An 18,303-nucleotide genomic window follows, 5' to 3' on the forward strand; every position below is an offset into this window, starting at 1 on the left:
TCTTTGCATAAAAAGCTTTAATGATGATCATACGTAAATAAAGCAGCAAAATCCACATCACTTGGAAATAAAGCAAGTAATAAGACAACTTTCTGAGTAACCAAAACCCCCATGATTAACTATTCCACTAACAAAAGCATTCCCAGAAGAACAGTGCAAGGAAAGTTATTTCTCAAAGTGCAAGGAAGCATGAAAACCTTATGCTCCTCATCACTTGTGTAGCTGGTGCCATGCTCAAGGATTTGGCTTCAGTGATCGTGGATCTACCTTTGAGAAACCATGTCTGCTGGGAGCTGATGGGATTCACCTGTCCATGAGGAGCAAGAGCTCTCTTGCCAACAAGCTGGCCCAACTTCTAAGAGAACTTTAAACTAAGCTTAGGAGGAGGAGGTGGAGTTTTGTGTAACAGAGAAGGCTGCTGATGTATTAGGAACAGGGAAACACGTGAAATGGAAGAGGAATTAAGGCTTGTTCCTCTAAAAAGGCAATGTCATAAACAGCCTGACTGAAGTGCATCTGTACCAATGCACAAAGCACGCAAATGAGGGGAGTTGGAAGTCAGAGCAGTTAAAAAGCTGTGATCTAATTGTTATCACCGAAACTTCGCAGGACAAATCATATAATTGAAGCACTGCAATCCATGGCTATGAACTGTTCAGAAGGGACAAGCAAGGAAGGAGAGGCAGGGGGATTGTCTTCTACGTAACAAAAATCAAACGAACAAAAAAGATTGCAGAGAGCTGTCTGAGAAACAGTGATGAACAGGTAGAGAACTTGTAGGTGAAAATTAGAGGCCAAGTCAAAGGAAACCTCACGGGTGGCATTCATTACAGGCCACCCAGTCAAGGGGATGATGTTGATAAAGCTTTCTTTCTTCGACTACAGCAAGCACCACACTCGCAGGCTCTGATCGTTTTAGAGGACTAAAATCATCTTGACAACTGCTGCAAAAGCAACACAGCAAGCTATAAGCAGTCCCTGAGACTCTTGGAACATGTCCAGGAGAGTTTCTTAATCCAGGTGATAAGATAGCCCAACCAGAAGAAAACCATCTCTAGACCCACTGCTTATCAACACAAATGAGCTAATTAGAATGGTCAAGATCTGGTACAGCCTGGGCTTGCAGCTATCATGCCCTGGTGGAATTTAGGATCCAGAGGGATACAGGCCAGGCAAAGAGTAAAGTCAAGACCCTGAATTTTAGGAATACAAACTTTCAGTTCAAGGAATTAGCGGATGGGATCCACTGGGAAACTGCCCTCAGGGACAGAGGAACAGAATAGAGCTGGCAGATGTTTAAAGACATTTTTCTTAGAGCACAAGAGCTCTTGATTCCCATGTGTAATTCCCGTCAGGCAAGATATGCCAGAAACCAGCATAGCTGAGTAAGGTCAAACTAAAGTTTAAGAAGGAAGTGCACAGCTCCCTCAGCCTGAAAGGAAAAGGCTCTGCGAAGACATTATTGTGACCTTTCAACATATAAAGAGAGCTTTCTTAAAAGATGGAGAAAGACTTTTTTTTTTAATCAGATTGGTTTTAAATTGAAAGAGGGTAGATTTAGTTTAGATATCAGAATTTATTTATTTATTTTTAAAACAGTGAGGGTGGTGAGACACTGAAACAGGTAGTCCAGAGAAATTGTGGATATCCCATCTCTGGAACTGTTCTAGGCCAAGTTGGATGGGGCTTTGAGTAGCCTGATCTAGTGAAAGATGTCCACATCCATGACAAGGGCACTGGATTAAATTATTTTTTATGGTACCTTCTAACACAAACCATTTTATGATTCTATTGCTTCCACTTTTAAAATTACTTGCAAGTGAGTTAAATATTCAGCAAGTCCTCTGCCCCTTTTATTTTTAAATGGAGCCAGAAGAGATAAAAACAAAGCAGCAAAGAGGTAGAAAGAAGTTGAGCAGAAGACTTGAAATTACCAACCTGAAAAGAAACTAAACTGAACTTTGGCACTGTATCCAGATCTGAGGACCACAATGATAAACTCCTGCTGTAGTGAGCAAGCTGTGGGAAGTACCCTCATTTAATGTGCAAAGAGGTGAATGCCTTCTACCAGTTAAAGTGACCATCTTCACTACAGATATTCAGCAAATTGTCATAGATCTGCAGCTTTACTTCAAACACTCAAAAGCTGATGTTTAAGCTTAATGATTATAAGATCAACCTAAAATTAACATTTCATGTCTGCTAGATTTGCTTTAAGTACAGTAGGAGTATCTGCCTATTAAGTATCAATAAGCAGCAACTTAGGAATCAAAATATTCTGTTAGTTTATTAGTTTATTTTCATGTTTATTGAAGGTCACAGTCCTACCAGAACATCTGTATCTTATTAGATGTGTTTACAGATCCCTTCATCAACTTCTATGTAGCAACCAGAAGTGACAGAACTCCCAAGAGATTTTACAATAGGAATTTGTATTGTCCAAGAACTGATTTGCTTTTTTAATACTCAAAAACCATTATTTTCACATTACTAGAACTGCACAATCAAATAAGCCACTGGGAAATACAGGAGCTTGGATCATCACTCATGCACTTAAGCAGTACACTTTTGTGCGCTATTAAGAAGGGGAATTGAGGAAAAGAATAATCCAACAAATATGCAAAATATACTCACTGTTGTGTTCATGATTCCTGTTCCATGAGTTCGAATTGAATTAGCAATGTGTCGAATATTAATAGTGTTCAAGTGCTTGTTATTACTAGTTCTTTCAATGAAGATCTGGAATAGGTGGTGGGGAAAAACATTATTTACCCTATATTAACCCTGTGATAAATTACCAATCTAGATAGCCCACACCCTGTTTCTGAGAACAAGCTAATAGGTGGTGATTAGGGAAAGAAAAAAAAAAAAAAAAAAGAAAGTATGCATACAATGAACTTCATCTGGTATGCTCCATCAGTTTCTAGAATGCTATGGTTCAACAATTCCAAGGCAGATGCTTCACCTGACCCTCATATTTATTGAGGCTATCCTCCAATGATTAGTCTAATCTCTTCTAGTACTGTTTGTACTTTTGGCCCTATTGTATATCATGGCAATGAGCTTCACTATCAAATTAGCTATTTAAGAAAAAGTACTTCCTTTTCTGTCAGGAAGTTGCTTATTTTCATAAAGTTGCCCTCATTCTTGCATCAAGAGAAACCAGTCATTCCCTGTACATATTCTCTGTATCATTCACTGTTTCCCAACTCCAATGACCCATCCTAAGATATCCTTTTTTCAAGCTGAAAAATCATTTATTTAACACATCCTTATATAGCAACCAAACATCCCTGTTGCCTTCTTCTAGCTTCACTGGAGTTTTTGAGTTTGAGTGATCCTACTGGCACACAATACTCAAAACATACTTACCGAACATTTTCCAAGACATATCTACAGCAATTCCCAAAAATCAAGCAGCAGCAGCTACTTGACAGCTTATCACTGTGCATATTCAGCTTGGGTTACTATCTTATAAGTGTAATCTGCAGTTCCCTTCAGACCAGAACCAATCCACAGAAGTATAGAATATATCTTACCTGATTATTCAGATTGTAAAGGTAGCGAGACACAAACACATGAATATTTCTCATGATTTCCAAAACATCCAGACCCTGAAACAATATTTTATATTGAGAATTTTTATCATAATAATTCTCAGGAACCACTGACATGCCTAACCACTAAGACATGAAAATACTATTTGTGTATTTCTGTTACTTCAAAGCATTTTAGGAAACAAATGTTTTCGCTTTTCAAAATGAAGCATCTCTCCACAATTTTTATTTAAATGTGAGTTCAGCTCACATTTTAAATTTGCACTTCTGCCTGTTTTTGCTTCCAACTTCCCTTGAAAGCAAGGAATCCACAGGTCTATTCCACAAACCCAAATTTTAAAAAAGAGAAATTGAGCCAACCTCAGATTTGAGAAGACAACTGTTGAGGCTTCTGCATACACACAGATTTCTATCGAGACTTAAGCAGCTAGCTACTTTTTGATGTCATTTTGCCCAATATGTCTAGAAGACTGGATTTTTTTATTTACAATATCAGTTTGAAATTTGTTTTGGTTGATAATCCCTTGAACAAGTCCCTTTAGTATCACTGTGCACAGAGAGCATCCTGTTTTATCTATACACTCTATTTCCAAGAATTGTACCAGGACTTTGTGGGGGGTAGGGTGCACATGTGCACGCACATGCATTTTTGTTTTGAAGCTTATACCAGAACAAATGCTAGGAAACCAATGTTGTCAAATGATGCAAGTCTTTACAACAATGTAATGGCCAAACATTATTGGTGCTAGAAAGCCAAACCCAGAAACAGAAACCGTAATCCACAGTGCTTTTGTAGCTAGAAGTAGCTGGAGTTCTTAGTTCAATGCTGTCTTTCAACTTTGGAAGGAAGAGCCATCATGAACATTAGAAAAACAGGCTGTATCTCTAAGAGCTTTCAACAGTGTGCTAACTCAAATAATGAAGCTAACAGTCTAAAACATCCAAGATACTAAAGTTCTCAAAGGAAAGTCTTCAGAAACATGATTTGTATCTCTTTTACACTCATGCTATGAACAGTGAATGCCTTTACCATTAACTTGATGAAACTGTAACTTTACTGTGTATGTAACCTTAGTTCAAGTTTCTGAGTCATGCTACTATTAAGCTAAGCAGGGATCTCCTGAAGTCCTTGATAGCCACCTTTTGAAACCATTTCACTAACAAGAACCTGCTGAGAAGCAAGCAATAAAAATTGGGAAGAGACCTTTCTACACTTAACAATTGTCATATTGCAGATGTATTATTTGTCGAAGTGTTGATATTGGAATTTTACTAAAGTGTTCTGACTTTGTACATCTGACTTAATTTTAGTTAAGTATGATGTTAAAAATAAATGATAACCTTTAGCTTTGAATTTAACTGGCCAACATGAATTTAACTGGCAGCATTGTTAAGCATCTCCAAAGACAGATCCTGTTTCAGAAGCTATCCAGAAATTAAAGGCCATTTATTCCCCAAACTTTTTTCTGTTCTCAGGGGCTTTAATTCCATTGTCTCAATCTTTTGAACAGTGAGCAAATACAATAGTGTAATGGAACAAGTGATACTCATCCAGTGGATACTGTACCTGTTCCAGAGTCTGACTGGGAAGATGTGCTTCAGTCATACTTAAACCATAGCGCTGAGTTGCTAGGTTTCTCATCTCACTATAGGTAGCCCAATCATGTAAAGCCACAGTTGTTAAGTTGTAGAAGGTCTTGTCCAAATAGTGAGTTACATAAGCTGTAAACACATAAAGGGATGAACTAAAATAATCATTCCAGTTTAGTTAGGGAAGTGTGCTTTACTGTATCACTTTACTTCTTTCCAAAGTATAAAAGAGATGAAAGTTATGGGATAAAGAAAACGTATAACCACTCACCTTTTATGTCAATGAATCGATTGAAAAAACGTATCGGGTTGAGAAAGAAGAAGTGAGCTAGATCCTTCATACCAACTCTGAAGGGATTTCTGTCATCCAGTTTTAGGTGCGTATGAACCGACAAGCGCAGGTCCTTTTCTATCTCCTTACATAATTTGTCCAGCAAGTGCTATTCAGAGAGATTAAAAATAAAATCATATTCAGTGCCTACCTGCAGAGCTCTGTTAACAGAATTAACATCTCTTTTCAAATATGTTCTCAGAGCTTTCTTCTCATCTCAAGAAGAATGATTTAGGGCTATCTGCCTAGATAATAAGACCTCATTCAGCAACTTGCCACAGAATATGCAATATTTGTTTCTGAACTAGTCAAACAAGAAGAGTTGTTCAAAGGTTAAAACTGAAGATTTGGGAAATCTGAATTCACATTTTTCTCTCTGCCAAACATTATTTATAATTCTAGATAGTGAGTCACTATAGAGGACACCTACACTTACAGAGCCTCTGATACTAAAAGCCATGCATACATACCAAAAGCTGATTTGACAAAATGCAAGTCTGTCTGCAGTATTATGTTCCTAACCAACACAGATACCATTAATAACGTCCTAAATATTCAAGACAGTAAGTGATAATTTTCTTATTTATTTCAATAGTTCACACCACCTCAAGGTTGCTAAGCTATTTTTATACATTACGTCATGTCTGCTACAGTAGACACTGGCCTAAAACATTCTCCATTGCATTGCCCTTCATTTCCATTTGAAATAAATTACCTCATTGAGCACTTCCATGATTTCTTTATCATAGCATTCCAGAAGCACCTCATAAGATTCCAAGTGCCTTGCATGCATCATAGCAGGTACACAGTCCCTCAGTGCACTAAACATATACTGAAATAAAAATTAAAAAGCTTTTATGCTTAACCAACAGATTGACAGACATATCAACATCTCAGATAGTTTGTGTTCAAAGCTAACAGACAATTTAAAATCATTAGTCTTCCACTTTCATCAAAACCAGACTTCACTTACTACTAAAGCTCCCTGGACTTAACACGCTTATCTGAAGTACTTAGCTGTTGCTGATCCATTCACTGGAAGGCCATAATTATTAGCCATTTCATCTTAAATGATCTGTACTATACTCATAGTGTAATTGACCATGGCATGCACCATACTGGATCAGATAATTGATTTTATCAGGATTAGTATGATAAAGCATGATTCACTGCTACAGAAAATTAGTTCCCTTGCAAATAGGGAACGAGAGATGTTGGGTGGAAGAAGCTACAGGACAACTATCCCACACAACATCACTGAACGTGATGTTAAATGCTTTAGAAATACTTAACCACAACTGCAAACAAGGACTTAAAATGTTCAAGTCTCGCAAAAAAAAAGTGTTAATTTCAGATTAAAATGAACAAAGAACAGATGAACAGGGAGGCAGACAGTAAGAGAGATTTTTACAGCAGTCTAACAGAAATACTTCCTTTAGACACAGAACAATAATTGTTTTTCTATCCTCCAGACTGAGAAGAAATTTCTGCATCAGAAGTTACTCATCTGGGATTTTTTGGGGTTTCTATTTTTTTCCCCTAAGATTTGCAGACTAAGCTTTTCCCTTTCCTCCCGTGAATCCCTCCCACTACTAACTTATTACTTACATGCAGTCTAGCAGAATCAACTGCGTTTTCATACACATCATCTAAATAGATTGGAAAGACTGCTCGATGCCAGTACAAGAAACAACAGTCACATTGTGCTCGAACTCTAGAATACAAGATTACTAATTAGACAAAGAACTGGAAGAAGCCATTCTTCTAACACAGTGATACGTATTTTAGTGTGTTTAAAGACAACTGCTCTTCAAGCCTAAGTTTTACATGTTTGTTTTAATGTTCCAGATGCAACGTACTTCAAAGCAAAGTTCTTGAATAAAGGTATTCAGCACTTCAGTTTTCCATTAGCCTATTTAGAAACAAAGCACCCCTGGTTTAGAAACAAGGTTTAGTCAGGCTATAAAAAAATAAATAGTTACTCTACAGCAAAATCCTAACTAATTATTTTCTTATTGCATGCTATGAATAGCCTAGAAGTCAAACACATTCTAAGCTTCTTCTATAGACAAAAAATGAGAAACAAGCCCTTCTTCACAGAACTTGTGTGCAATACTTATCTCAGTAATTTTTCCCACAAGTCATCCCCTGGTGATGTTCGTTGTTCTCCATAAAATATGCATGTAACAGATATTCACCTGGCTTTCAGACGCCTAACGTTACGTTACTTGAGTGCCCCTAAAACTACACTCACAGTGGAAAAAAAGGCCTAGTGGTTTCAAAAGCTACTCTACACGTACGTGCACTTACACTAACATTTATGAACAACTCTGATGATCAGTTGATCAGAGCTTGGGTTAAGAGGAGGACTTTAGCTTAACATAAAGCCTGGCTACCTACATGTCTCAGGAAGTGACAGAATTTCGAAGTGGTCAAAGTATTATTACCTAACTCGACTTGCACTTCCTACCCAAAGATTACCAAGTTTCAGGTTTAGCTATGGAATTCTTTTTGTTCATCCCTGGTTTACAATACATATAAAAATCATGACCTGCATGCAGCTACCAGTTTGCAATTTGCACAAAGAAGACCCAGCTCCCCCCATGACACTACATCGCCTCCAATATATATCATGTGCCACTGCTTACCGCTCTGTAAGTTCACTGATCAAGTCTAATTTTTTCAGAACTAACTGAAGGGGAAGGAGTTCTTCATCTTTAAAAGTTTTCTGTTTAAAAGAAAAAGATGACAAATCTTATACATATATATTTTTTAATAAGATACTACAGTTGAAGGTCTTTTCCAACCTAAACGTTTCTATGATTCTAAATAAGTGAAGGTCTGGAACAATTGTGGCACTTACCATCTGTGTTCCCACACTCAGTGCAAGGGAAACAATTAGTCGTCTCTGTTTTGTACTCGGCCCATTCAGGGTGTTCTCAGCCAACACCAAAGCAGAAAGGACATCCAGGCGCTGCTCACTGTACTTTTTATCAGAAATGACTCTTTTCTTGATGACAGAAAGACACAGAAATTCAGAGAAAAGTTAGCTAAGCCCAAAAGCAATATCTTACCTGTTATTCTCAAAGTTTATAGATTTGTCATAAATTGAGTATTTCTGAAAACAAATTAGATTTTATGAACACAGCTAACTGAATCCCGATTAACTCCTTCTGTCAATTCAGTGGTATTATCTATCTACAAGCTTGGAATATGCACAGTTCAGCATGAACATGGGTCTGGTCATATTACTATAGAAACACTGCATAAACTGCATGCCAATTTTTGTTCTAACATACACTTAAGGTTTAATTCATTTACTTAAAAGTAGTAGCTTCCTATTGTTAGTAAAAATTAAAAAAATACAATTTATGGAAAAGAGACAAAAGATGTATAAATGTGGTAATAATGATAACTTCTGATTTTCTACAAGTTCTAGTTTATCAGAGAGACAACATGCCAAAAAAATCATGTTAAAAAATGCAGGGAGCCAAGTCTTCTTTCTAAGTTGATCTCTCAGATTTATTCATGAGTAGCAGCATTATTCAGAAGAGGCACAGTTTCACGAGAGTTAAATACTATTCCAACTTTAATCAAGTGTGCTCAGCGTGAAACTCCTACCCCTCAATGCTGAAGCTATGGAAAGTATATGCCTTAGACCTTTACTCAACTTTGTCATCTGCTAAACACATATCTAAGTACAGCAGATAAAAAAAGATTAGTTCTTATTATCTCTTCTATTTGCCAGCATTTGCCGGTTACATATTTTCTGAGAAGGAAAGTAGTCAAAATATCAAGATCTGTTCACAAATCTGTTCCCTTTGATATCCACTCACAAGTATCAACATATTTCTATGCATTTAAAAATAATTTGTAATGCAATTACATACATAATTTGCAAAGGTTATGAAGTTATCTGTACACACAAACTGTTTCTTTGAAGACATGCAGGTTTTTTTTTTAGCAGCTTTGAAGTTTTGAACTTCTTTAGTTGATGTTATTCCTGATATACATATCAGCTTTTTTGAAGTAAAGTTTTATTTTTTGGCTTACACCAGAAAATGTAGAACTGCCAGACAAATGGAGATTATAGCCAAATTTCAAACATATCAAACAAGTTTCCTAACTAAAGAAATATACTGTTAAAATTGCAATCTCTGTGTGAACGAAATCAAAACAAAAACAAAGTTTTATAGCTGCACTGATATCAGTGCCATACCTCCTTTGTAATTTGGCTACTGAACACAATGAAAGAACAAAATCAGCAATACATCAGAAGAAGTATAAAATAAAAACTCATTTTCCCTTTTACCCTAAATTCAGAAATACACGAGCTGATAAACAAAATATGTGTGAAACTAATTATATCTTCCTGTAAACAAAATATGTACTTATTATGGTATGTCACAACCATAAGCTGTTTCACCTCACTGAGAGAAATATTGAATTTATGCCCACATTAGAGCCCTGTAGGCCACCATATATTAACCACTTGTATTTTGCCATGTGGACAAAGATTTCAATAAGTAACAGCCTGCTTGCTTGGATTTAAAACAGATTGCTTTTAGAATATGATTCAGAAAGGAGGTTACAAGAGGTCAGGCTGAAAATCACTAGAAATAAACATGGAAAAGAACATGACAGGGATACAACAAGAGATGCAGCAGCTGAGAAGAAGAGAGAACCCCTACTCGATCAAAAAATAGATAGCTATCGTCTATGTTGTAAGGTTTAAGGCAAACCTACGACTTACTGGAAAGTTTAGATATCTATCATTTTTGCCAAACCAAGAAAAATACTTTAAGTTGAAATTAAGATTTCAATAAAAAAACACTTAGCTTATAACAACTATTAGAATTTGAGTTACATACCTTGGCTACAGAGATAGAGTGAAGAGCCTGATACTGTAGATGCTGAGCAATGTGTGTCACAGAATCTGCCACAACCATACTTCTTCGGTAAAACATGTGTTCTATTGCCTTAAGTCAATGCCAAAACACAATAGTTGATGTAGTTACCAAAACTGTTGACTCTAGAATTTGCATTTATCCCAGCTAACTCATCCACACTGCAAATACAGACTCTTTACACTTGCAGTATACTGTCAGTAGCCATTAACTGTCACAGAAATTGAGAAAATCAAACTATTCAAGAGCGCGAAGAAGTTTTCTGGTTTTGTTTAGTGCTGTCTTTTTTATTATTATAGATAATCCAATTCTGTTCAACGTAATTTTATAAAGGAATCCCAAAACAGAGTATTTCTTTTTTAGAAAAAGAAGAAGCAGAATACACCGACTAAGGAAACTGGTTAGAAGTTACATAAATCAGTTCTGTCTCCCAAACCTTCTGTTCTCTGTTCAAAACCAGTCTTGAACAAGAAGCCACACAAAAGCACTTCCCCTATCAGGTTCCCCACTCCACCATTTTCACAAACATCCCCACCTTTTTTTTTCCATTTTTAAAGTTGTGATGTTTGATCAAAGTTCCCTGTGACAACCTACATGAAATCAACAGTTTTCACTCTGTGACCTACCTTCAGAAGTTCCACAAGCCTGCACAGAGCTTTCACTGAGGTTTTGGTCATAGGCTTTTGCATTGACATGTAGAGATTCATTGTAGTTTTAATGATGGTGCTAAGACTGTATGCATAAAGAAAACCCTAAAAATAAAGTAAGACAGGGAAAAAGAAACAAATATTTTTACAATATACCAAGTAAGTCCTCTCTGTTTTCCTTCATACATGCCAGATAACTAACTTTTGCCTCTAATAGAGAGAGAATCACTCCATCTAAGCAACAAGCCTGGGATCTCAAACCTGAATAAGACCTTTTTTTAATCAGGTAGACATTACAAACCTTCCCAGGAGTCAGTAAAGCACCTGGTCATTAACCTCTCCTACAGTCATTCAAATTAAACATAGGTCAGTGAATTAATTAATCGCCTGAAAGGTCTAACTATCACAAAAACTAAAACTTTCATAGAATAAATCCACCAGCAGTATTTACACAGTTCTATACACTTTCTAAATAGAATTGTCCATCCCACAATAAAAAAAAAAAAAAAAAAAATCCTACACCTTTTCCAAGTTTGCCAAGCTTAAAAATCACTGTTGACCATGTATAGGAAGACAAAAATGATAATCAACTTACTTCAAAGGAAAAGTTGTAACAACAACAAAAAAAAGACTAGGAAAAGGCAAGTGGTCCAGGAAACTCAATTTGCTACAGAGACAACCTTACAAGTCCATTGCAAGTAATTCAAATATAAGAGAGACACATCCTAGTACATATGTGTCTTTGGATACGGAAGATCCAGGATCATGCTTCTATCATGTGCCTATTCACATCAGATTTCTGTCAGGCAGACAGATGCATAACAAAACTAGCAAAAAATAAGTAAGATGCATCTTACATCAAGACTACATGCTGTTAGGAGGCCCAAAAGAAAACCAGCTACCTCAGTACATAGTGAGATTCTTGCAAAGTACCATCAATAGGCAAAGCACAATGAAACAACATAAAACCTTTTACTGGAGGAACGTACTGTGCTAAATAAAGCCAAAGTACACACAGTTTCAGCCCAATTTATACACCTCCTGACTGACTCAAAAGGAAAAATAACACCTTTACTACAAAGAAAATGAAGCCTTCTAGATTTCCTAAGAGAAAATTTCAAAATTTTAAGCATTGAATATTTAGTCAATTTGTTTTCCCCCATGTGCCTTGTGGAAAACACCTTTTACAGATTTACTCAGAAGAGTATCAACCAGACATTTCAAGTTTTAGAAGAATTCCCAGATTGTGCACTAACACACAGATAACCACAGCATTTCTGTAATTTATTTTAAAGTTCAACAGCTTGCAAGAAAACATCTTTTTGGTATTGTTTTTTGTATCAAAATATTAAAAGACTGCACACCTGAATGAAGACATTACAGCGGTTAGAAAGATCTTCAGCAAACTTATCCATGCGTTGCTCCTTCGACAAGATGGATTCCATTTTTGTCATCCATGAGCTCACGAAGACATAATATGACTGCATATCTCTGGAGAAGGAAACAAAGAATGTTTTTCACTTCAAATAAAAAGAGTATGAGAATTTTCTCCTTTCAAAGCCTGAATTCTTCTATGGGAAATATATTACATTTCAGTAATAAAGAGTTCAGTCCTCAGAGTAGTAATTTCTCCATTCTCAAAAATATCTGAACATCATATTCACTTATGCTTTCATTCTCAATAGATAAGGATTAGTCTAGCCATCACATCTGTACAAGCATACCCCAAGAGTCAAAATCTTGTATAATCCATTCTTTCAAGAGACAAATGGCCCTCTGAGTAGTACATACCATACTACTTTAAATTAACACAGTAAATAAAACTGCTAGAAAATGCTTTCAAACACCAGATAAAACAGTCCTCTACAAGTTGCAAGTTTTTCCTCAAAGTTTGAATTTGGAATATACAGAACTTGTCATTATATCAATGCCAGACTGGACTGCTCTTGAATAACATACTTCTCCAGAAGATCATCTGTTTTGATTACACCAGATATAATATTTAAATTGAGATCACTTTTAAAACTGCTATTTATTCCACAGTACAGAACATTGACACTGCAATACAATATACAGTAGCAGTTACAACAGAAATGTACTTAGGTCATTGATAAGTGTCAAAAATTACTCATTAATAAGTGCTCATATTTAAGGGAACAGTTATCAAAGGCAGTGGAAGAACTTGTTAAAAAAAACAAACAAACAAAAAAACATAAGTAGTAGTTACCAGCAGAATTCAAACGAGCAGATGAAAAAAAATTGATTTATTATAATGTCCTCAAAATGACTGTGAATACCCAGATCTTTTTTTTAAACCTTTTCTGAATCTTAAGAGCTGCAAGAGAAGATTTGTACCACTGCCCAAAACCAGAAGCAAAGCAGCAGTGTATTTATGCTCCATCCATGAATTAAAGCCCAGGAAAAAATTTGGTCAGGGCACTTGATTGTTCCAATGGACACAGGATACAAACCACAAAGTGAAACAGAAATAGGCAGAAGTGAAAATAATCTGCTGGAAGATCATGTAGGCATGGAATCACTGTCCTTTGTTTCCCTCTTGCCCCTCCTCTCCAACCCACTTCTGCACACAGGATTGGAACTCAACCTGCAAACTTTAAGTGTTTATTTCTGTTCCTCAGACCTTTTTCCACCTTGTATCAGTTTGCAACACAAACAAAAGATGTAGCTGTGTTACATTTCTACACAGTGTAGCACATTGTTCATAGGACAGAATTTAAATTTCTAACTCATCTTTACAGAGATTTTTTAAAGAACTTAGAGCAGGAAATGATCTGCAAATGACAAGCAGAGCACAAAAGAGAAACCTTTTCCAAGGTAGACAGTTTCATAGACCACTAAACAAGCAGTTAAACACCTGAAGAAAAAAAATGCTTGCAAGGGAAGTATCACTGAGGAGAGAAAAATCCCTTTATAAATCAGTCAGTCAGTTTACATGGGCCTTATCTCCACAAACACATAGAAACCAGTGAGTGCTAACAGAAAAGAAAGCAGCTCAGGTTACTGGCAGTTTAAAGTATGGAAATAACCAAGAACAACTGAGAAGAAAAAAAAAAAAAAAAATCAAACGTTTAGAACCGCCAGGAACTTTGTGATTTTGGTCACATAACGTAATACACATTTTTCTGAAAGTTTAAGTTTGACCAATACTTTCTTTTAGCAACGTTAAACACACATTATTGCAGTGGTATCAACCTTTTTCCCCACACCACTTAGCAACACTGCAAAACAGATTAGTACGCTGAGTTTATAAATACACAAGTTTCTTCGTTATTTGACAATCAGCGCAGTGAAGCAATATTTAGGAAGCATACTTGGTAAGTGACTGTGCCTTCTGCTGTAGAAAGTTATCCCTTTGCATTTTAACTGTATGAATACTTTTCTTGTCCAGAAGTTTGGCAGCAGCTGGTATCTTCTGAATCAGAAAGTTGTCAGCAAACCAGATAATATTTGCTGTTAGCGTGATGGCTGGTACCTGGAAGAGAAAGGGGAGAAAAGGGACAGAATATTAAGAAGTAGTAAAAAACATAAGTGATGACAAGAAAAAAAAAATACTATGCCACTATGCACTGTGTCTGTCCTTTTACTTATGAAACATCTGTTTTATGCCTCTTTTAAACCATAACAATTCAGTTTATTTTTGCATAATTACTTTCTACACAACATTACTGTTCACATTAAAAAATGTTCTTCCCTTAGAAGCCCATAAAGGACACTGGACGCAGAATTATTACCATTCTCAGTGCTTCTTAATAGTGTTTGAGAACTTCTTAATACCACACAAAATGAAAAAGCCCTGATCACCTTTAGACTTAAAGGTCATTCAAAAAAAATGTATGCTTCTACCCAACATCAAAACCCAAAGCATTTGACCAGCCTTGCAATACTCAAACCTCAACAAACAACTCTTTGTCCTCACTGCCATATTAATCTTGAGAAGAAACATTTTAATGGTAATTTCAAGTTATTTGATCTTTCTGCGTACCAAGTGTAAAACACAAAGTGAGTGCACAGGCTTTAGACCATTTTTAAAATAAGTGAGAGGTAATTATAAAAAGGAACAAAAAATTAAAGTCTGCTCTCTGACCTGTTTTGGTAACTTGCACGTTCTTCCTGTTCCCAAGTCTTAACCATGCTACACAGCCAAGAAAATTATCTTCTCATTAATGATTTTTTTCCCTCTTAATTAACAAAAAAAGTAAAGCACTTACCTTTTTACAGACATCCAGCAATGACTTGTAAAATTTCTTGTCTACAGTCCGAAAAATCTGAAAATGCAGTACAAAGAGGCCACAGATGCCTACATATCTATCTCTCTGGTCAATTTCTGAAGGTTCACCTGCAGAGACCAAAAAAAAAATAATTAATTAATAATTGCTTTTTGAAGTACTCTCAGACAAACAATAGATACTTAGAAACATGGAACCTGGCAGGATAAACATCAGCTTGCATTACCAAGTTTGGCTTCAACATTTGCAAAAGTTGTGCGAAGAGTATGAGCAAATTCTTCAGCAAACGCGCTATTCTTCGACACAGACACTCCACCATTCATGGAATCAAACTGTTGCTCTATGCAGGCCTGAAGGAAAAAAAAAAAAAAATGATATAATGCCATAAATTTCAGGCCTCAAAAGAATACTGATTTTGTAAAAGAAAAATGCAAGACTACATTGTAACTTCAGGCTAGTGCTGTATGACATAAACCGATCTTAAACTTTACTTCGGATAGATTTATTATCTATTTAAGTTACTTAGTGTACTAAAGCAAACAGAAAACATTAAAAACCTCTTACGTCTAACAGTAAAACCAGCCAAAGAACAATAAAAATCTACCACCATTCAATGTATTTACTGATTTAGTATTTCTTCCATAAGGCACTTTCAAAGAAACCACACGATGCTAGCGCTAGTGATGAGAAACTAGGTGCTAACATATTATTTAATATGTTACTGCAAATATGCAATACCATTAACTAAACAAGATCATCATACAGGTAACATGTAGGATGTATTTCATTGTCTCATAGCATGAAAACCCCACAACACTGGTGGTTCTTTTCCTAACTATGTTAGAATAGTCTTTAATGGGATTGCATGTGAGAATTTTTTCATGTATTATTGTTTTTGTTAGAAAGAAGTACTGGCAGGACAGGAGGGGAAACATCTTGAATGAATAGCAGACAAATGCTGTTGATGTCTCAAATTAAACATAATTAAGCTTTTGTACTAACGCAACGTTATAGAAAGTTAAGATGAAAAAAATGATAGTTGGGTATCAGTACCAGTTTTGAAAGGAAAAGCCTAATTATATTTAATGATTTAGCTACAATTTCACTTTTGAAGGCTTTTCCAGACCAGAACTTTCTTCCCTATGCCATTTACAATGTAACAGCAAGAACTGAGTTCTTGCTCACCCTGTTCAGTTGGCTCTGCTGTGACCAAATTCAGCAACATCCAGTACGAGCGTCTCAAATACTAACCCTTTAATGTAAAATGGCTTTTTGTATGAACGCATTTAAATTAAACATACTGAAAAAGGAGCAATTCTTCTCCTCCAGCTGTACACTTGCACATTTCATGGGTATGCACTACTAAAGTGATTCCTAATGACAAGTACTTGTCTCACATGCTAGGAATGAGACAAATATGTAACAAGAGGTCACACAACGTATTTCAAAGATCATGAAGAGATTTTAATTTGCAGCTAGAATGAAGCGGACCTATGCTATGTAAGCCTGACCCTATTAAAATTTCTGGATGAAAATCAGACTCCCTGAGAATACACAGTCCTAATGCCAAATTCTCTGCATTTCTTTTGTTGTGCAAAACAGTGAGTGTTAACCGCTACCATTCAAAGCCTGGCACAGTTCTAGCACAAGAGAATAGCAGGGAAGGATCTTACAATCGAGCTTTTTTTCAAAAAAATGTACAAATGCAAAACAGCCAAATTCACACATCACTATCTGAAACAAGCCAGACCAAATCAAACAACAACAAATCCAACACACACACACACACACACACTGAAAAATACACAAGTGTGATATCCTATTGAAAGACATTCTAGGAAAAGTCTCATTTTAGCACCAGTTTCCCCTATCATATTGGTGAACATTAATGTTATTACCTGAAATATCATTCCATCAAGTAATTGGCATTCCAGTTTTAACAGCAACTTTTCAAATGGCTTCAGTTTATCTTCCTGAATTCCAAACTTGGAAGGGTTGTGATGGACAGATTTTAGCAGCCTGTAAGGGGTAGGCATCGAACACAGAGATGCAAAACAATTAAAACATACTAACAGTTTTATCACATCCTGTACTATTTTGATAATATCAGTGTTCTGTGGAACATGCCCAGCAACAACTCCAAAATTGTAACAAACAAAAAGTCTGTGTAAGCCACTTGTATTTGAACAACTACCATCTATTGAGGTTTTCATTGAAAGTTATTTTTCCACTACTTTAACTACCTATGTAATTGTTGACTCCAGCTCTTCCTTTAGATAGCGTTCTTACTCAAATCTGTACGTCCATCCCCGTGATCAAAAGGGAAATGGAAAATTAGATTTCTTATTGAATACATTTAAGCATTTAAACTTTCATTTAACATTAAACTTTCTCAATATACTTACCACGTTCAGTTTCAGGAATGGCATACAAAACATTCAGCACTGTAAAAACTTACTGATGCTGTTAGAAGGACAAAGTGGAAGCTTCCCCCTGCTCCTCACTGAGTTTTCTGGTAAGCACTCAGGGCTAATAAAAATACACATTCCTAAACTGACTTTCTTCAAACAAGACACATGCACATGCTTTTATGTCATGAGAGTATTTTTCACACCTTCAGAGACACACCTCTTGTACATGGTCCAGTGATCTCTCAAAGTGGCATGATTGTCAATTATTTCATCTAGAGTGATTAAGACAGTCAGTAATTCTCCCAGATGCTCATACATTGCCTGTTTAAAAAAATAAATAAATAAAAGGTAGAAGAGAAGGCTTGTAGTTATTGTAATGTTCACTGCAGTGATGCATTGCATATACAATGTCAGTTGTTTTAAAGCCAGCAAGACATGAGCTAAGTCATTATCTAAGACATCATTTAAGCCAGTCTTTTGGTTGTTTAAAGATTTGGTACGTCCTGTGGTGGGACACAAGGAACATTAGGTTGCATGTAGGCACCACCTAAAGTTCACTGGTCTAATTTAATATTGAAGGTAGGATATTCAAAATTAGCTGAAAGCACAAGCA

General features: G+C 36.1%; 1 protein-coding gene across 2 annotated transcripts in view; it reads right to left on the bottom strand.

Annotated features, from left to right (window-relative positions):
• Positions 1–18,303, bottom strand: part of WASHC4 (WASH complex subunit 4) — a 41,959-nt gene that overhangs the window by 11,834 nt on the left and 11,822 nt on the right. For both annotated transcript variants that reach the window (XM_032208108.1, XM_032208107.1), the window contains exons 9-24: positions 17,908–18,011; positions 17,178–17,298; positions 15,506–15,629; positions 15,262–15,389; positions 14,365–14,525; positions 12,397–12,523; positions 11,012–11,137; positions 10,350–10,457; positions 8,342–8,488; positions 8,127–8,206; positions 7,087–7,192; positions 6,194–6,310; positions 5,419–5,587; positions 5,125–5,279; positions 3,540–3,614; positions 2,635–2,739 (exon numbers count right to left, since the gene is read on the bottom strand). In XM_032208108.1, the coding sequence (XP_032063999.1) occupies positions 2,635–2,739; positions 3,540–3,614; positions 5,125–5,279; positions 5,419–5,587; positions 6,194–6,310; positions 7,087–7,192; positions 8,127–8,206; positions 8,342–8,488; positions 10,350–10,457; positions 11,012–11,137; positions 12,397–12,523; positions 14,365–14,525; positions 15,262–15,389; positions 15,506–15,629; positions 17,178–17,298; positions 17,908–18,011 (1,953 nt within the window). The remainder of the gene's footprint in view (positions 1–2,634; positions 2,740–3,539; positions 3,615–5,124; positions 5,280–5,418; positions 5,588–6,193; positions 6,311–7,086; positions 7,193–8,126; positions 8,207–8,341; positions 8,489–10,349; positions 10,458–11,011; positions 11,138–12,396; positions 12,524–14,364; positions 14,526–15,261; positions 15,390–15,505; positions 15,630–17,177; positions 17,299–17,907; positions 18,012–18,303) is intronic.

The sequence above is a fragment of the Aythya fuligula genome, chromosome 1, assembly GCF_009819795.1.
Source record: "Aythya fuligula isolate bAytFul2 chromosome 1, bAytFul2.pri, whole genome shotgun sequence".
Taxonomy (NCBI): domain Eukaryota; kingdom Metazoa; phylum Chordata; class Aves; order Anseriformes; family Anatidae; genus Aythya; species Aythya fuligula.